The sequence below is a fragment of the Dermacentor silvarum genome, chromosome 8 (genome assembly GCF_013339745.2).
Source record: "Dermacentor silvarum isolate Dsil-2018 chromosome 8, BIME_Dsil_1.4, whole genome shotgun sequence".
Taxonomy (NCBI): Eukaryota; Metazoa; Arthropoda; class Arachnida; order Ixodida; family Ixodidae; genus Dermacentor; species Dermacentor silvarum.
In genome coordinates this window covers 159,512,865-159,533,995 of record NC_051161.1, presented here as the reverse complement: position 1 = coordinate 159,533,995, position 21,131 = coordinate 159,512,865, and the positions used below count along the sequence as shown (strand labels likewise).

Sequence of the window (21,131 nt, the reverse complement as noted above, 5' to 3'; positions counted from 1 at the left end):
TTGATGGCTTTTGAACTGAACAAACTGGTGGCGATTATTGAAATACGCTGATATCCAGCGCTGATATAAATACCCTTTCTTGAAAGCATGTTGAAATTCGGCCAAGATGTTAAATTTATTTAAGAAATCTAAAATATGTTTCTGTATTATGTGCTCGAATTGTTTACAAATGTTGGAGATTGAAAAGATTGAACGGTAATTCTTTATACACTGTTTGGCGCCACTTTTATAAAGTGGTTCCACTCGGGCCCTCGACTAGTTGTTCGGGAGTTGTCCTTCCTCTAACGAACGTCAAAGGGCGAAAGCTTGCACTAGGCCGCGCAGAGCTCAAGGCTCAGCAAAGCTGGCCGAATTTATGTATTTATTTCTCTCGGGCGGTGAGCGCAGACGCACCAGTATGACGTCACGGCGCATGCGCAGTAGCGCGCAGTTGGCGGGAGATCGGCGAAGCCGTGTCTGTGTGGCGTCGCCTGCTTGCCCTGGCTACGGCGCAGCAGTTTCGTGCCACACGCACAAATTACGGCTGGCTTAAACTGCGGAAGAAGACGACGACGCTCGAGCCAATGCTGATGATGATGATAACTTCGTGGCACACGCACAAATTACGGCTGGCTTAAACAGCTTCGCTGTTAAAACACAATGTGCAAGTATTTAGAGACCCATTCGGCATGCATTTGTAGGAAGGTGTTGGGTATGCCATCTAGACCAGAACTTTTCTTTTCATCGAGCTTTAGGAGCATGTGCAATATACCAGGTTCACTTATTAACAAATCAACAATATGGGGCAAGGAATTGTCTAAAACAGTTATATCAGGGATGCATTTATACATAAACAGTTCTGTCTTTCAGTGTTTCTTGACCTAGAGAAAGCTTACGATACAACATGGCGCTACGGCATTCTCCGAGATCTCTCTGCGATGGGTGTCCGTGGCAACATGTTAAACACAATCGAAAGTTACCTATCGAATCGCACATTCCGCGTAAGAGTGGGTAACGCTCTTTCTAAGTCATTCACCCAAGAGACCGGTGTGCCACAAGGGGGCGTGCTTAGTTGCACACTATTTATCGTAAAAATGAGTTCCCTGCACACAGTCATCCCACGCACTATGTTTTATTCTGTTTATGTCGATGATGTGCAGATAGCCTTCAAGTCATGCAATATTGCCATCTGCGAACGACAAGTGCAGCTTGTAATAAACAAATTGTCCAAATGGGCAGATGAAAATGGTTTTAAGGTAAATCCCCAGAAGAGCACTTGCGTACTCTTTACTAACAAGAGAGGCGTAACGCCAGTCCCAAGTATTGCAATCAAAGGAGATGCGCTCTCTGTGAGCAGCGAGCATAAGTTTCTAGGCATTGTTTTAGATTCGAAGCTTACATTTATTCCCCATATTAAGTATCTGAGGGCAAAATGCCTGAAGACAATGAACCTTTTAAAGCTTCTGTCGCGTACGACTTGGGGTAGTGATCGAAAGTGTTTGCTTGACTTGTATAAAAGTCTTATCCTCTCACGCCTTGATTACGGATCTATAATTTACAATTCAGCAACGCCCACTGCATTAAAAATACTAGACCCCGTCCACCACCTGGGTATCCGTCTCGCGACCGGTGCTTTCAGGACAAGTCCAATCCAGAGCTTGTACGTAGAGTCGAATCAGTGGTCGCTTCATCTCCAGCGGTCATACAACAGTTTCAGGTATTTTCTGAAAGTACAAGCAAACATTAAACATCCTTCTTACTCAACTATAAATGACATGACCGCTGCCACACTCTTCCATAATCGACCTGCAGCAAGAAAGCCGTTCTCTTTGCGTGTGAGGAATCTTAGTGAGGAAATGGGTGTTCCACTGCTTGAACAATGTCCTATGGCTCCAGCGAAACTGTTGCCGCCGTGGCACTGGCAACTCATAGAGTGTGACACATCGTTCCTGTAGGTCACTAAACACGCGCCAGAGGCACACATTAAAATGCATTTCTTAGAACTCCAGTCTAAATACTCGTGTACACAGCTTTACACAGATGCTTCCAAGTCACATGCCGGGGTATCTTATGCAGCCGTCGGCCCATCCTTTTCGGAATCCGGTGTACTCCACCCGGAAACGAGTATCTTTACGGCTGAGGCCTATGCACTATTGTCGGCTGTGAATCATATAAGGGCATCAAAACTTCAAAAAGCAATTATATTTACAGACTCCCTAAGCGTGGTGAAAGCTCTGATGTCACTCTGCAAAAACAAAAATCCTGTACTTACTGAGCTCTATTCCAGTTTATGCAGAGCGTATATATCTAACCAGCATGTGACTATAGGCTGGGTGCCTGGCCATAGAGGCATTGAGGGTAATGTGCTTGCAGACCAGTTGGCCACATCGACTAAATCGCAAGCTACTAATCCTGCGGCTACTATTCCTCCCGCAGATCTGAAGCCTTTTCTGCGAAGAAAACTGCGAGACCACTGGCAGCGCTTGTGGGACGCTGAAACAAATAATAAGCTTCACTTAATTAAGCCACAGTTAGGTTTCTGGTCACCCGCAACGAAAACACGACGAACTGATGTCCTGTTCTGTCGTCTAAGAATAGGACACACATATGGTACTCACAATTTTCTGTTGAATGGAAATGATCCTCCAACCTGTGGTAGATGTAGTGAGAGGCTGACCGTCCTCCATGTCCTCGTAGAGTGCCGGGAAGCCGAAACAGAAAGAAAGAAATATTTTCCACAAGCGTACCGATATCATGTCCCGCTTCACCCCATTATGTTTCTTGGCGAAGAACCGATTTTTAATGTCAAAGCAGTCGTCGATTTTTTGAACCATGTGGTCCTGCATGTTATTAGCCCAACTAGTTCGTAGCGCATCCTCTCTCCAGAGGATGCCGCTGTGATAGTTTTTTTTATATAGCACATGCCTCCAGGCCCTTGTGGTTCAAGGGCTCTGTTTAGGCAGTAGTGCTTCTTGCCAATTACTGCATCTTAAATATTTTAAATATCGTGTCATTACCTCTCAATGCATTCTTCATTTCATAGCACACCTCATGTCATTGCCATGATTTTAGTACATGTATATTTTACGCATTTTACAGCGATTATTTTTAGGCCCTTTTACAGCCACGCTTCATCTACTTCTCAGAATTTATCGCCCCACTGCACATTCACAAACACTGGCATGGCGCTCTTTGGCCACAACTGGCCCTTGCGCCATAAAACACCACACATCATCATCATCATCATCATTGTCTAAAACAGGTAATGCACCATCACCACAAGTAAACACAGCGTGGAAGTGTTCGCTAAATGCGCTAGCAATTTCCCATTCATTATCTAAATGAACACCATCAACTTCAAATACATCGAATTGACAATGTTTCGGCGACACTTCCCGCCAGAATTTTTTCGGTGACGTCGTGATGAATTTGGGCAGCGATTCTCAAAAAAAAATTAAATTATGGGGTTTTACGTTCCAAAACCACGATCTGATTATGAGGCACGCCGTATTGGGAAACTCCGAAAATTTGGACCACCCGGGGTTCTTTAACGTGCACCTAAATCTAAGTACACAGGTGTTTTCGCATTTTGCCCCCATCGAAATGCGGCCGCCGTGGCCTGGGTGGCGATTCTTCATAATAACGTTGTTTGTCAGAAGCCAGTTGGTCTCGAAGCTTGGACAAAACAAACTTTTGTTGGTGATTTGGTGAAATATAACCCTTTTTTTAACCTCTTCAGCTGCCTCTTTAATCTGAGCGTCTGCCGAGAAATCCAGGAGCTCTTCTTTCTTTTCTTAACAATAATTGGTAAAAACTTCTCAATGCAATCATTAAAAATGCGCTTAAAGCGCTTCCATTGCTTATGCACGTCTACCGTACATTCCGAAAATGAAACCAAATGAAATGCAAGCGTGCCTACATCGAGACGTCATCCGCATGAGAGAAGTTGCGAAAACGAACGGTATCCCAGTTATCTTTCATATTTATATTATCTATTGTTAACAATACAGCCTCGTGCTCTGATATACCGGGAAACACGTTGCAGCTGGTTTGACTAGTTATAGCACCACTTACAAAGAAGAGGTTCAAGATTGTTTTAAAGTTACCGTGAATTCTAGTATACAAATTTACTAACTGCAATAAATTAAAGGAAAAGGTAATGTCCAGCATAGCCTCACTTAAAAGGTCGTGATCATTTCTGAGCGAAATGGTTTCCCAATCAACATTTGGGAAATTAAAATCTTCTAAAAGAATAATACGGTCATCGGGTTTCACATGTTTGTATATGTACTGTTTTGAATCTAAAACATTAACGTGGAAGCTAGGAGGTCTGTACAGAGCAGCTAAAATATATCTGATCTTTTCATGGTAGGCTTTGTAAAATATACACTCAACGTCTATTACATCAGGCATTTTTACTGTTAAAGAACCCCAGGTGGTCCAAATTAATCCTGAGCCCTCCAGCATGCCTCATAATCAGAACTGCTTTCGGCACGTAGAACCCCAGAAAGAAGAAGCCATTTTTACTATATAAATGTTATCTTTAAAAAGAATGGCTACACCACCACCCTTGCTTATCTTTTCTGAATGCACTATAGCCAAGAGGAATGAACTCACTATCATACGTATATTTCATCACTTAGCCATGTCTCGCTTAAAACCACAACATCTGGGTTATATGATAGAATAACAGCCTCTAAATCAGTAAGCTTGTTAATCACACTCCTAATATTTATATTGCGCGAGAGGAAAAGGCAGGCAGTCAGTTCCGAGCGAACGGCTTTTTACTGTGTTTAGCGGCAGCAGCCAACCAAAGAACTTCTGCGTTCTCGTCCTCCAGAGTTACGAACGCGTGGCATTACCCCTCCCTCCAAAAAAAGAGGTATCGTCTCGATGCCGCTACAGGAAAGAACAGTGAAAGTTAAGCTACAAAAGTTGGTGACGGGTTAAATACCAAAGGGAGAAAATAAAAGAAATGAGAAAAATAACGGGTGTGAAGACAGGGACCGCACCACAAAGTTTGTAAATTAGAGTCAGCGCGAGTGGTAAGGCTTTATCCTGGTGACGTGAACAATGTCAAAGGAACGTGGTCTACGACATTGGTGCGATGTTTATGCAGGGACAACTTCGTAGTGGACTTGACTTAGGCGATGCAAAACTTTGTACGGTCCAAAGTAACGGCGCAATAATTTTTCTGAGCGGCCTCGTAGACGTCATCATCATAATCAGCCTATATCTATGTCCACTGCAGGACGAAGGCCTCTCCCTGCGATCTCCAATTACCCCTGTCTTGCGCTAGCGTATTCCAACTTGGACCTGCAATGTATACGCATAGGGGTCCAAACCCAGACGAGATCTCGCGGCTCGTATGTTACGTCCCGGTGGCGTATGTTGTATCGACGAGCATCTTGACTTTGCCGAGATAGAATTCGTTGTCGTGCAAGCTGCCGCGCTTCTTCGGCAAGCGGAACAAAAGCGCCTGTTCTGTCGTATCAGGCGAAGTTGGTAGGAGCATCACGTCGAACATAATGGTAACGTCGCGTCCGTAGACCAGACGAAAAGGAGGAAACCCGGTGGTTTCTTGAAGCGCAGTGTTATACGCAAATGTCACATACGGGAGCAGTTCATCCCAATTTTATTATCCGTGGCGACATACATGGAAAGCATATCTGCAATCGTTTTGTTGAGACGCTCAGTTAACCCATTCGTCAGAGGGTGATACGCAGTTGCCAAAAAGTGCGTTGTACCCCTCTGCTGCAGAATCTATCGGACCAACTGCGCAGTGAAGGCCGTACCACGGTCTGTGATGACGACAGCTAGAGCACCATGTCTCGGGAAGATATTTTTGACGAAGAAGTTGGCCACATCTTAAGCAGTAGCTCGCTGAACGGCTTGGACTTCGCAGCACCTAGTCAAGTAATCGGTGGCGACAACATTCCAGCGGTTAACAGCTGAAGACTTGGGAAACGGGGAAAGTAAATCCATCCCGACCTGTTCAAAAGGAGAGCAACGAGGTCGTACAGGCTGAAGCAGACCAGCTGGTTTTATTGGTGGAACTTTGCGACGTTGACAATCACGACAACTTCTGACGTACTGCTTCATGATTTTTGTAAGTTTTCGCCAGTAGCACTTCTGCTTGATCCTTGCCAGAGTTCGCGTGAAACCAAGATGCCTGGACGTTGGTTCGTCGTGGCATGCGCGTAAAATGTCGTGGCAGAGAGAAGCGAGAACAACGAGAAGGAAAACGGTTTCCGTTGGATGAAAGTTCCCCTTGTAGAGGATGTCGCTGCGTAGGCAGAAAGTAGGACACGTGACGCACGAAATGCTGTGCGGTTTGTTGGCGGCGTCCTTCAAGGTATTCAATCAGGGTTCCAGCTCTGAATCTTGGCGTTGCTGTTGAGCCACGTTTAGAGATGGAAGAGTACAAAGGAAACCACAGTCCTCGTCAGTATCTTTTGGTGCGGATTCGACGGGGGCGCGGGACAGACAATGGGCGTCGGTGTGTTTCTGACCAGACTTATAAGACAATTGTCACATCAAATTCCTGCAGCCGAAGGCTCCATCTTGCGAGACGGACTGAAGGGTCCTTGAGATTCGGCAGTCAACCGTGGCGGTGGTCGCTGACGACTCGGAAGGGGCGTCCGTACAAGTATGGCCGGAACTTCTGGATAGCCCACACGACCGCCAGAGATTCTTTTTAGCTGCTGAGTAGTTTTTTTCAGCAAGAGACAACGTGCGGCTGACAAAGGCAATGACACGTTCATCACCAGCTTGAAATTGTACGAGTGTCGCTCCGAGACCAATGTTGCTAGCATCCGTATGCACTTCTGTGTGGGCCTCTGTGTCAAAGTGACCAAGGATTGGCGGTGTCTGGAGTCGGCGTTGAAGGTAGTGGAAAGCGTCGGATTGTGCCGGGCCCCAAACAAATGTCACGTCGTTCTTCATGGGTCGTTGCAAAGGTTCGGCAATCTCAGAAAAATTTGGCACAAAGCGGCGGTAATACGCACAAAGCCCTATAAATCGGCACACATCGTGCTTTGTATTCGGTATCGGGAACAAAGCAACTTCCGTGGCTTTGTCAGGGTGAGGGCAAATGCCGGTGCTGCTGACAATATGACCCAGAAACTTAAGCTCCTCTTATCCAAAGTGAGATTTTTCTGGTTTCAGAGACAGGCCAGCGGTGCGGATGGCCTGAAGAACCGCCTCAAGCCGCTCGATGTGCTGCTGAAACGTGGTGGAAAAAACAACTACATCGTCTAAGTAGACTAAACACGAGTGCCACTTGAGATCAGATAAAACGTGTCCATCATGCGTTGAAATGTGGCCGCAGCGGAGCACAATCCAAAAGGGAGGACCTTAAATTTATAGAGACCGTCCGGTGTTATAAATGCCATTTTTTCCCGGTCCCGTTCGCCAACTTCAATGTGCCAGTACCCGCTACGTCGATCCATTGTAAAAAAGTACCGGGCATGCCGCGGGTGATCCAAAGAGTCGTCAATCCGAGGAATGGGGTAAACGTCTTTTTTTCTGATCTTGTTCACTTTCGGATAATCGCCACAGAATCGTAATGAACCGCCTTTTTTCTTAACTAGTACAACAGGTGATGCCCAAGGACTTGTCGATGGTTCAGCGACATCATCCAGCATTTGTTTAACTTCATGACGAATAGCATCCCGTTCTCTCTGCGACACGCGGTAAGCGTGTTGGCGAACAGGTGGGATGGTGGGTTCAGTGGTGATTCTGTGCTTGGTTAGAGGAATCTGCTTGACTTTCGACGTGGTGGAAAAACAGTCGCTAAAAGATAATAGTACACTGAGAAGCCTCTCCACTTCGGGTTGTTCAGGCTGTGGATTAACGTTGATGTTACTGGTCAAGTCCACATCGCTGTTTTTCTGCATCGAGATTGTAGTTACCGAAGAACATGCGCTGAACCCGTCCAGTGTTTCAAAGTAGGCCATGGTGGTATGTTTCGCAAAGTGCTTGTATTTGCCACTGAAGTTAGTAACTAGGATCGTGGTTTGCCTATTTTGGAGCTCCACGAGACCTCGTGCGACGCCGACTTCTCGATCCAGCAAAATGGTGAGGTTACCTTCGGCGATTCCTATATCTAGGGGGTATTCTGGGCACTCAACGAGGACGAATATGCTACTACAAGGCGGTAATGTTACGCAGTCATCGACCTCACGTAAACGCGTGCGATGATGTTCATTCTTGACATCGAAATTCGAAGAAACATAGTTAAAAAAAGTTACGAACAAGTCATGCAGATCATTGATTGCCCCATATTCCTGAAGAACATCCATGCCCAATATAACCAGCCGAGAACACTTGGGCAACACAAGCAAAGACGCTACGAAGGTCGACGTACAAATTGCAAGTCTGGCGGTGCATCGTCCAATTGGTGACACGAAGTGTCCTCCAGACGTGATCAGATGTGGACCGTTCCAGACTGCCAGCACCATGCGTAGCCGAGTGGCCAGTGTGGCACTCATCACCGAGTAATCAGCTCCCGTATCGACAAGTGCAGTACGGGTTACAGTCGACGGAAGCAGTAATAGCAGCAGAAGTTCTTTTGGTGGTTTCGAAGGAAGGCGTCAGCGGTACGTCGCGAGGGGGTGGCGTCGGCGGAGGATATTTGACTATTCGCATGACAGCAGCCCCACCCCCGGAGGTCGCCATATTCAGTTTCCCCGGCGCGGCTTCCGCCAGTGACTCCAGTGGAATCAAAGGCGGGTCGAGCACGGTTTGGTGATGCGTGCCGACGAGGTGATGGCGACCGCGACTGCCTTCGCGGAGGCACAGGAGGCTGACTGTTGCTTTCCAAGTATTCCTCGATTTCGTGCGGGCGTTCGCCATAGCGCGGGCAACGGGCGTCCGGGTGGTATCCCTGCAGACCAGTCCGTCGGCACTGGTAGTCGCGATACAAGTGTCCAGCCTCCCCACAGTGGTAGCACAACGCATAGTTGTCGGGAGCGCGCCATACCGTTGACTTCCGCGGACCAGGACGACCCATACAAAAATACTTCCTTACTTTCTTTAGAACTCTTACCAACTTTCTATCAACTTTAGTAACACTCTATCTACTTTTACTTTCTATTAACACATCTTACAAGAAAGTTGGTAGGATCTGTCTTTACTTCGGTTTGAAGAAAGTCTCTTTAAAGAAAGTTTAAAGAAAATTGTTAGGCTCTGTTTTAACTTTCGTTTGTAGGAAGTTTTTCAAAGAAAGTTGGTAGGCTCTGTTTTTACTTCGGTTGAAAGAAAGTTTCTTTAAAGAAAGTTTTAAAAAAGTTGGTAGCTAGGCTGTGTTTTAACTTTTGTTTGTACGAAGTTTGTTCAAAGAAAGCTTTAAAAAAGTTAGTAGGCTCTGTTTTTATTTTCGTTTGAAGAAAGCTTGTTTGAAGCACCATTAAAGAAAGTTGATAGGCTCCGTTCTTGTTTTCGCTTGAAGAAAGTTTAAAGAAAGTTTAAGGAAAGTTGGTAGGCTCTGTCTTTACTTTTGTGTAAAGAAAATTATAACAATTGTATTTGTTTCATTCATTTGCTCATTTAACACAGCAATAAAGAAGCATAACATGCAATATCGGTAATACAATAATTAGTACGAATAAACTAAGTGTCATACTGATAATTGCTTCCTGCAGTTTAAGAGAAAGTGAGGAGACAGAATAATTTTTGTTATTACGCGTGCATATATAATTAGCAGTAGCTAAGATAAAATATCGTACCCTGCCCCAGTGAAATTGTATATAACGTTTTCCTACTTCAAAAAAAAAGGTAGTTGTACACTGACTGGTACTCGAACCCGGGACTTCTGCGTGTGAGGCAGAGACGCTACCGCTACTCCCCATATTACAGTAGCACCAGCAGAACTATACAATGCCTATGACTTTCTAACATGTCGTAAGGCCATTTATTTGTTTTCACGATACTTACCTTTTTTCGGAATTCGGCTTCTTAAGAAACCTTTCCTTTACGATTTTATGCAAATTATACACAAAACTTTCGCAAATGCAGTACCTGCGGTCACTGTTAAAAGAGCCTTTCTTTTCAACACTGCGGGTGATTGTTGTGTTGATATATTGGCGGGATTCGTACGGCAGCAAGGATTCCGTAAATGCTTGCTTGGGCACAGAAGTGAATAATTTACGATTGTCAGTTTACTGAGTAGTCAGTTGTGTACCTGGCATGGCCGTATCTGTTTGTTTGCGCTTGCGCGCAAGCAGTACGCCTGTTGCACTTCAGCCGAAGCTTCAGCTGCTGTAGCACGCCAGCCATCGCCACGTTTTGTTACCTTTATTCCTGACGCTAAGAGGAAATATCGTCTCATCAATTCAAGATTAGGGCCCATATTCTCGAAAACACTACACTTGACGCCATAATTAACGTGTATATGGGCGGTGACCATGGATATCTGCTCGGTAAGTGTCATATTAGCCTGTAGACCGTCCGTCATTTCAAGCAGACGGAGCCGAACAGGCGGCGGGTGGATTGGCTCATGCTTCAGCTACGACTTCCCCTGAGTGACAAATGCGAATCTCGAAGGCTATGCTCCTGAAGCGATGCGAATCAGGGAGGCAGCTTCCTTTTCGTTAACCGCAGTGTGACGCTGCTGCAGTGTTTTGTTCCCAATTAATCCAATCCAATCCAAGTTGCTGTAGTGCATGAACCACGTTGGCTGTGCGCGAGTGCTCGTTGCAGTGAGGTGGTAGTTGAATTTTATATTAGAAGTGCCTAGGCAAAATGTGCTTCTTATCGTGTGCATTAACCATCGCACAACCTCTGGACTCCTGAAACACCGTGTGTTCGCCGTGGGTTTCGTGCGATACGCCAGTGTCAACAGTGTCTTACTGCGCCCGTCCAAGCTGCATTTGTTCCCGCCTGCCTGCGCTCTCTCGTGAAAAGTCTGGTACTGGGGCTTCATCTCAGTGTATGGAAGAATTTGTTGTAGGTTGTGCATTCGTGGTGCTGTAGTTCATCGGCAGCTCTACAGTGTTTGCACCCGAAAGAGAGTTGGTGCCACGGTACCCGTGAGACGAAAGAGCGTTTGTTGACTACGTCTTGAAAGGTAAGCAAGTTTGGCGCGTGTGCGCGTTGTTGTAGCTTATGGTTCATGTAATGAGCTTTGTGTAACAAGAGCAGAGCGCATTCTTAGCGTAAGTTGTCCATGTTTCTGGTGCACATATAGTAAGCAATTTTACGAAAGCTTCTGTTGATGTTATCGCGTACTTGCATTTTCCTGTGAAGTATGCTACCCCGTCTGATTGCTCCGTTACGTTTGGCCGAGTTGGGTTCCAAGCCGGGAGAAGACGCCGGGAGAAGGAAAAACGTACTTTTAATTCGGCATGCTTGCCGAAAGAAGGTGTACAAAAAGAAGCGCCAACGGCGTGATCCGCAGTCCTTTATAAAGGAACGCCGTGATCAAAGGGCGAGTGAAAACATATCAGCGCAGATGCGCGAAACAGATTATCGTCCGGAACAGATGAGCCAGACTTGGGCGCCGGCTGAAAAGCGGTGCGCAAACGCAACAGCTCTGACTGAATGGGAACACAATTATGGAAACACTGCAAGTTACTGTTTGTTGGGTAGTTTCCCGGCAGAAAATTATTCATTATTTAAGCATTTCCGCGAGTACACTGCAGGTGTGTATGTATACGTCGATGTGTCATGGGCTTCACGCGTTGGCACAGGATAGCTATGTTTGACGCTTGCGCACATATTAGCTTATATGAAGACTTTTTTGTATACAGTTCACTTTCAAAGCCCGCATCGCGAGAACCTGTCTGTATTCTATATTGAACTATAGAACCTGTCGTGTTCTATATTGCAAGGCAGATATACGCAGATATTGCAATCACGAGGTTTCTTTTTAATTGAGACATCCCAATCAGACGCTGGCTTTTACTATATATACATATTCATCTAAAGAACAGTACGCCAGCTCTTCCAGTCATAGGTAATGATTGTGCCTTGTAGTAATAAAGTAAGGGCTGCGATTTCGTGGCGCTACTTTGCGCTCTATCCTACGTCACTCTTACCACCCACCGGGAACGGCCGGCTATTCCAGTTCATAACACGGGCGGCGCGTCGGTCAAACCACTGACGAAGAGCAAGAAGGAATATCATCGCTAAACAAACACGGCCTAAGGTTCAAAAGACTTTTCATGTGCTCAATATTTTTTTTCATAATCCAATGCTCTTTTGCTTTATTACATATTTGAGTTTCGGTGATTTTTCTGGTAGTCTTATGTTTGCTGCATTCCCGCATGGAATCTCACTTGTTACAACATAACTGTGTAACCTCCTGAGATATAATGGAAAGATTCGTACGAGACGCGCATTAATGTAGCTGTACCAGTATTACACAGATATGACAGGTTTCTAGATTCACATTGCAATAAATTATTCATTTCTTGCAGTTGAAGGCTATTCGGATTCTGGAGGCATCCCACAGGAACCTGCAGCACTGCGGCAAGCTGGAGAGCACCACTATAAAGCACCTGATCTGCGTGCTTTTACAAAGGTGCGTACAAAACTGTCATTGCATTGTGCGTTGTAGGATATGTTTCTGTAATATGCAATCATTTTACTGTGTGTGCCATTTTTATGATTTCTAGTGGCAAATCACTTGCATATCACTGTTGGTCATCTGGGGGGCCATCAGTTTAATGAACTTACCTTTAACTAGCCTCCTCTGAGCTAACTATAACCCTGACTAGAGTAACTGCATGATAAACTCTGTACAGACTGTGTATTAATGTAGTCAGTTTGCCTTTTTAAGATAATAGTTGAGAACCACGAGGTTTCGAGATGTGTATCTTCTTGTCATTTTTATTATGGAGTATTGTGAAGCTCACTTCTCACACTATTGCCTGTGCGCCTATATTGATCCCTCTAATCGCTCACACTTATGTATTGCGTACCGTACTTCATCTCCTAAAATTAGCATAGAAACAGCAATATTTTCGTCTTTATTAGGTAGCTGCTGAATCCCTAGCCACAGTATCAGAAGGTAATTCCTCAAGCATATAACTAACCAATAACCTTTTAATGTGACAAGTTCAATTTGCACCCGAAGTGCAGGTTGGCTTCAAGCAGGAAGCTGGTCTCCTTTGTATTTTACAGAAATTTGAGGTGGTAACGCAAACTGCTAAATCACAACAGTCCGCACAGCGCAGTACTTGCAAGCCACCACGACATTACAGCTGAATGCTGAGTGTTCGCCGTTACATTGGCACTTTTTTTCAGTGTGTCTCTGCCCTTCTCCAGTTGACATTGGATAAAGCTTGTTCTTTGCTGTCACTTATCTGAAATGCAAACAATCCTTTTTACCTTTTCTTTCATATTACTTGTCAGCTGCCTAATACACAAGATTCCAGTGACATGGTAACAGTGCTGACTACTGCCCAGAACATGTGTGCATCTGTGGTTTGTGGTACCACATGCTCACTACCTCGGATTTACTGAGATGTCACAAGGAAGCTTGCTTCATGTTCAAGCTGCCCTGCACTTGGTGAACATATTGAAGTAGTCACTTTTTAATATAATAATTTGTTGTGGTTTTAGCAAATTGAGTTTTGAAACTGTGAATAATGCGCACTAGAGGGTCTATAAAAATGTTTTCTACCACCTAAAGACATGGTTTAGGCAAAAAGTGCTTTACACATGTCATCGCATTTATTGAGTTCAGCATATCTCGCTGAAGCCGTTCTAAAAACTTTGAGTATCTTTACTGCAACTGATTTACAGCTACTTTATACAAGTGTACGATTCCTACATGTAACACATGCATATTATGTGCAGCAGTTTTGCTTTAGCAATGCTTCAGTCACTCTTTGGGTGGCGTTCCAATACCCACAAGGACGTCGCCCAAAAAGAAGCTTTGCACCCCAGAGGTGTGAATGCCATTCTAAGTATGTGTGGCAAGGCAGTCAGTTGGAATCTTCGTTTTGATTGTGGGTCATTCGAAGTCAAATTCTTGTGGATGACTGCATCATGCTATCTCGACCAGATACAATTCATAAGGCTAACTATTATTGCATTTTTCCTCCTTTAGGCTTGCAGCAAGAGGGATATCAAGAACGCGGGAGATATCCAGACCACATTATAGTCACTGCTTGCTTGTGGCTTCTTATGGCATGTATGAAAGGGTTGGAAAATAAACATCAGTGTTTGAAAAGATTGGTGTGTTTCGCTAACAGGTACACACTTTTATAAGTTCAAGGTTGCATCAGAGCACTACCAGACAATTTTTAAAAAATGCTGGAAAAAGTCGATAAATGTCACCAGGATGTTTCTAGGGCGAGCAACAGAAAGTTGGAAAAAAGCTACAAGAATGTTTCTAGAGCAAGCAACAGAAAGTTGAAAGAACGTTACAAGGATGTTTCTAGGGTGAACAGCAAAAAGTAGGGAAAAAGTTACTAGGATGTTTCTAGGTCAAGCAACAGAAAGTTAGAAAAAAGTTACAAGGATGTCTCTAGGGCGAACAGCAAAAAGTAGGAAAAAAGTTACTAGGAAGTTTCTAGGTCAAGCAACAGAAAGTTGGAAAAAAGTTACAAGGATGTTTCTAGGGCGAACGGCAAAAAGTAGGAAAAAAGTTGCTAGGATGTTTCTAAGAAGTAAAAAGATGCCCTGCTTTTAATGTTTGAAGGATGTTCATTCATCGTTTCAAGAAAGTTTGGAAGTGAAATTTTAATTGAATATCGGTGGCCAATAGTCGACAGGATGTTGGTATGAAGTACTTATGGAAGTTTAAAAACGGTTTGAGAACTTTCAATAGACCGTTCGTAGGTTTTAGCAACATTTGTCTAAAAAAATTTAATTGAAAGTTACTAGAATTTTTTGTAAGGGGAAAGTCTGCTTGCAGAGTCATGCGGCGGATTGGGCTTGGGAAGCGTCTAGGAATCCCTGCAGGTGGCTGCGAGAAACGGGCCGTGGACGGCATAGAAACCCGAAGAGCATTCGCGTACGAGAGCGTGGGAAGTTTGGTTCGCGCCAGTGGCGAGGAATGAACTACACCTGCCTGATTTCCTGCGGAATGACGCCCGTAAGAGCCGCGGCACTCGCAGGTGCCGGTGCCGATGCATAATACTTCCGGAGTTCTTCTCGAACAACCTGCCGTATTAGATCGGTAAGGGACTCCCTGTCCTCATTTGCAGGTACAAGCAAGCATGCCGCAGTCATGGTGGCCAGGCGTTCATACTGCGATAACCCGCCGTGGTTTCTCAGTGACTTTGGTGTTGGGCTGCTGAGCACGAGGTCGCGGGACTGAAGCACGACCACAGCGGCCGCATTTCGATGGGGGCGGCATGCGAAAACACCCGTGTACTTAGTTTAGGTGCACGTTAAAGAACCCCAGGTGGTCCAAATTTGCGGAGTTCCCCACTACTGTGTGCCTCATAATCAGATCGTGGTTTTGGCACCTAAACTCCATAATTTAATTTTTAATACTGCGATAGCCACTGCCGAAGCATGTGTTTTATGACTGCTGCCTCACGGATGAACTGAGACACTGTTGTAGGATGATTGCGCTCGAGGCCTGCGAAAAGCCGTTCTTTTATTCCTCGCATTAACAGACGCACCTTCTTGTCTTCTGGCATTAGTGGGTCTGCCCGACGGACCAATCTTCCACGAACATCGCGATGCTTTCGTTCTGCATTTGGAACCTCGAAGATAGTGCCTGTTCGGCTCTTTCTTTCCTTTCGGGGGTGCTGAAGGCGTCACGAAGCAGTCGGTGAAACTCCTGCCAGCTGGTAAATGAAGCTTCGCGGTTCTCTTACCACACCCTTGCCGCGTGTAAAAGGGAAAAGTAGACGTTCTTAAACTTACGGCGATCGTCCCAGTCATTAAAGGTGGCGTCCTGGTCCAAAATGTCTAACCAGTGCTCTACGTCCTCAAAGACGTCGCCATGGAACGGGTTAGGCGTGCGAGGCGCGTTGACAATGCATCGTACAGCATCATTTGGGATCTGCTCGGTTTGGCTTGCGGTTGCTGTTGACATTTTCCTCGCAGAGCTTGTCAGGGGACTGTACTACGGTGGGAGCCCTTGGAGGCGACGGCTGCGTCGATGGATTTCTGCAGTCCCTGAGGTACTGGCGTCGGTAGCTTCTGGTTCAGGACCAACAGGCATCGGACGTATGAGTACCCAGCACCTAAACCAGTTTGTCGCGCGAGGAAAAGGCAAGCAGTCAGTTCCGAGCGAACGGCTGTTTACTGGTGCTAGCAGCAGCAGCCGTCAAAACAACTTCTTCGTCCTCGTCCTCCAGCGTTACTAACGCGTGGCAATATTAAATATTACTAAAGGTCCAGGTTTCTGTTTACGTTGTCAATTTTGATTTCCTGCTTTCTTGAGCTTATAACGGGCTTTTTTATCAGGGTCCGAGCCAAACAAAGCACCGGAAATATATCGCTTATCATAAACCAAGTTCACTTTCATACTTTTCCGCCTTTCGTCCACAAAAGCTTCCGTACTCCACGTACCCGCCTAAAAAACTCTTCAGATAGTGACAACTCACTACCTTTTAGTTTCATCATCATCATCACCACGATCAGCCGATATTGATCTCCACTGCAGGACGAAGGCCTCTCTCAGCGATCTCCAATTACCTCTGTCTTGCGCGAGCTGCTTCAACTTGCCCCTGCAAATTTCCTAACTTCATCACCCCAGCTAGTTTTCTACCGTCCTCGACTGCGCGTCTCTTCTCTTGGTACCCACCTGTAACTCTAATAGTCCACCGGTTATCCATCCTATGCATTACGTGGCCAGCCCAGCTCCATTTTTCCCCTTGATGTCAACTAGAATATTGCCTATCCTCGTTTGCTGTGTTATTCACCCTGCTCTCTTCCTGTCTCTTGACGTGAGTCCTAAGATTTTTCGTTCCATCGCTCTCTGTGCCGTCCTTAACTTGTTCTCGAGCTTTGTTAACTTCCAAGTTTCTGCTCATATTTTAGCACCGGCAGAGTGCAATGATTGTACACTTTTCTTTTCGACGACAGTGGTAAACTCCCAGTCAGGATTTGGTAATGCCTGCCATATGCATTCCAACCCAATTTTATTCTGTGAATTTCCTTCTCATGATCAGGATCCCCTGTGAGTGATTGACCTAGATAAACGTACTCCTTTACAGACTGTAGAGGCTGACTGGCGATCCTGAATTCTTCTTCCCTTGCCACGCTATTGAACATTATCTTTGTCTTCTGAATATTCATCTTCAACCCCACTCTTACACTTTCTCGGTTAAGGTCCTCAATGACTTGTTGTAATTCGTCTCTATTGTTGCTGAATAGGACAATGTCATCTACAAAGCGAAGGTTGCTGAGATACTCGCCGTTGATCCTCCCTCCTAAGCCTTCCCAGTCTAAGAGCTTGAATACTTCTAAGCATGCAGTAAATAGCATTGGAGAGATTGCGTCTCCTTGCCTGACCCCTTTCTTGATAAGTAACTTTCTACTTTTCTTATGAAAAACCAAGGTAGCTGTGGAATCCTTGTAGATATTTGCCAAGGTATTCACGTATGCCTCCTGTACTCCTTCATTACACAATGCCTCTATGACTGCTGGTATCTCTATGGAATCAAAGACCTTTTCATAATGTTTGAAAGCCATACAGAGAGGTTTATTGTACTCCGATGATTTCTCGATTACTTGATCGATGACATGGATATGATCCATCGTAGAATATCCCTTCCTGAAGCCAGCCTGTTCTCTTGGTTGGCTGTAGTCAAGTGTTGCCCTGATTCTATTAGAAATTATCTTGGTGAATATTTTATACAATATTGAAAGCAAGCTAATGGGTGTAAAATTTTTCAATTCTTTAACGTCTCCCTTCTTATGCATTATAGTATAATGTTAGCTTTCTTCCAGCTCTCTGGTACACGTGAAGTTGTGAGGCATTGCGTATAAAGGGCCGCAAGCTTTTCAAGCATATCTCCTCCGTCTTTGATTAAATCTACTGTTATTTCATCTTCTATATCAGCTTTTCCCCTGATCATGTCTTTCAAGGCCCGTCTAACTTCATCGCTAGTTATAGAAGGAGCCTCTGTATCCTGTTCATCGCTACTTCTAATGACAGTAGCTTGGCTGCTCTGAGTATTGTACAGATCAGTATAGAATTCTTCCGCTGCTTTTACTATGTCATCGAAATTGCTGATGATATTACCCTGCTTATCTTTCAGTGCATACATCTTGCCTTGCCATATGCCAAGTTTTCTTCTCACTGATTTCATGCTGCGGCCATATTTTACAGCTTCCTCAATCATTTCCAAGTTATAATTTCGAATATCCCTTACTTTCCCTATTGCGAAAACCAGCGGCTTCCAGTGCCTTCCAGTGTGAACCCAGCGTGCTTTTTGACACTGGATGGCACTGGGGACGCTGGCGCACGCTGGGAGTCACTGGGAGTCACTGCGACACCGGTGAGATCGCTGGATAAGAGCTGGGTCACACTGGACGAGACGCTGGTTTCACTGCTTTGACGCTGGGGCGCACTGGTGTGCGCTGTACATGCGCTGGCTGTCGCTGGAGTTCGCTGGCTCGTAGTGGAGACTGCGCTGGTTTAGTTTGTGCTGCACTGCCGGAGTATAAGCGCTGTTGAATATTAAATGCTTGATACAACTTCATGGGCATCTCCTGTCTAAACAACAGACTCCTGTCCTAAATAGAGCTATAACTTTGGATCATAAATGTCTGTTTCGTGTCAGCGTTGTTGCAGCTTGGAATAAAGGTGCGTCAGCTAGCCCATGCATATGCGACACTTCAGATCACTTTCGCTTTGTACATTTCCCTTTTGACTGTGCGGATAGCTGTATTCGTGAACGAAATTACGCAAACGCAGATAACGCCTCGTTTGCTAGTAGTTTGTACGCAACCGATGACTGCGAGTTGTCGCAGTGTTGTACAGTCGACACGAAACCCAGCAGCCGTTCAGACGCGTTCGAACAGACCTAAGGATCTGAAGTGAAGGCGCGAAAACGAAGACGGAGGAAGAGAGAGTACACACACACACAGGTCGCCCGCCCGATGTACAAGAAATATACGACGTTAGGATGGATAGTTGGGCGTGTTTGTTAGGTTACGTTAGGCACCCTGGGTGTGTATGTGTGCTCTCTCTTCGTCCGTCGTCGTTTTCACGCCTTCACTTCAGATCATGCTTAACCAACACGCCTAACTATCCATCCTAAAGACCTCAGGAAGCCTGCCGCTGATTGATATTATCGCACCGACAACGAAGCTGCGGCGATGCGTGCGCTTCCACTTTCTATGGTGTACTAAAAATATTAGTTAAAAAGGTTCTGAAGCTCAAATACAAACATTTTCGCATTCGCCAGGCACCCACACCGAGATCGTTCGCTTCCCCCGAAGGCTAGGCCTACCGTACCCGCCGAGTCCGTCTATGCTCTATCGGCCCGTCTGGGCTGAGGAATCAACAAGTCTAACGAGGATAAATCACTCTGTAGTTCATCTTTCCCATCCGTGTTTTTAAACAGACCATTTTTTCGTTTCTACAGGGTCAGCATAACAAGCGATGAGAGACGATATGACGCGTTATAAACATACCTATATGTGCGGTCGCCGAAGGCTGCCAGCCGCATTAACCAACCGCTTCTCTGACGGAGATAAGTGACTAAACAAACGTGTCGATTGAAAAGCACTGTCGAGCTATGGAAATGTTGCATTAACTTTACGCGAAGAACAAGAAACGGCTTTCAAATCGGCAGTAACAGCCCGTACGAGATCCCGGGTCGGCGGTTCATTTAAGGCTTTGTTCGTAGTTAATATACCAATCGCAAAAGCAAACCAGTGTTGCAGCATTTCCAGGCATACAATGCAATACGGACAACAGCTTTTTCTTTCTGATAGAGGCGTAATTTTTAGTTGAAGGCGATATGGGCATCTACCATGTCCGTGCGAGACGTCTGTGCAAAGCTGCAACTGTTTCTGCGCGTTGACAAAGCAAAATATGATCGGTAATCACGAATCGGCGTGGCGTAGTGGTAAGATAGTGGGATTGAGATCTGTAGGTTGGAGGTCCGAATGCTAGTGGGCTTTTTGGGTTTTACTTTTCTTTTTTTATTGCATTACAACGTACTCTGTTTCTTTTTGTATTCGGAAACATATATAAGGTAGCCAGGCACCACGTATTTCTCGATCTAGAGCTGCATTTCGCACCAGTACCCCAAGCCCAGCGCCTCCCAGTATGCCGCGCCTTGCCAGCGTCGCAGCATCCAGCGCGCGACACCGGGCCCATAATCAGGCATGACACTGGGCACTGGATAAAGGGTTTTGCAGTAGGGGGAATTGTTGTTGATGATCAGTTTTGACTAGTTCAGCGAATTCTATCTGATCTCTCGAGCTTGACACTTTCATGTTTTGTCGTTTCTTTATTAGCTCATTTGTTACTTCAGAGAGCTTACCTACTAGTTCCCTTGGTGCCTTACCTTCCACTTCAATGCCTGCTTCTGAGATCAGCCTAGTTACGGTTTCATTCATTACCTCTATGTTATCTTCATCTTCCTGTCCTAAAGCTGCATATTTGTTTGCGAGCACCCGCCTGAATTGGTCTGCTTTTACCCTTACTGCGTGTAGGTTGACCTGTTTCTTCTTGAATAATGTTATTCTTTCTTTCTTTAAATTGAGAGAAATCCTAGACCTCACTAACCTATGGTCACTGCACTTTACCCTACCTAACACTTCTACATCCTGCACTATGCTAGAATCGGCAGAGAGTATGAAATCTGTTTCACTCCTTGTTTCTCCCTTAGGGCTTTTCCAGGTCCACCTCCTGTTGCTGAGCTTCCCGAAGAAGGTATTCATTATTCGGAGCCTATGCCTTTCCGCGAATTCTACCAACATCAGTTCTCTAGTGTTCCTACAATCGATGCCGTAGTTGCCAATTGCTTGCTCACCAGCCTGTTTTCGCCCCGCTTTTGCATTGAAGTCGCCCATGACTACAGTATACTGAGTTTGCACCTTTCTCATTGCTAATTTAACATCTTCACAAAACTGTTTTAATTTCTTCATCATCGTGACTCGAGGTTAGGCGTAGGCTTGTACTACCTTCATTCTATACCTCCTATTAAGCTTTATTACGACGACTGTTACCCTCTCATTAATGCTGTAGAATTCATCAGTGTTGCCCACTATGTCCTTACGTG

The 21,131-nt window shown here is 45.3% G+C and overlaps 1 protein-coding gene and 1 pseudogene across 1 annotated transcript in view; one reads left to right on the top strand and one right to left on the bottom strand.

Annotated features, from left to right (window-relative positions):
• Positions 1-7,239, top strand: part of LOC119462538 (sodium-coupled monocarboxylate transporter 2-like) — a 69,514-nt gene extending 62,275 nt beyond the window's left edge. Inside the window, exon 10 of the mRNA XM_049673029.1 lies at positions 7,147-7,239. Within this exon, the coding sequence (XP_049528986.1) occupies positions 7,147-7,239 (93 nt within the window). The remainder of the gene's footprint in view (positions 1-7,146) is intronic.
• Positions 7,240-15,935: 8,696 nt separating this feature from the next.
• LOC125947755 (uncharacterized) overlaps positions 15,936-21,131 on the bottom strand; it is a 40,866-nt pseudogene continuing 35,670 nt past the window's right edge.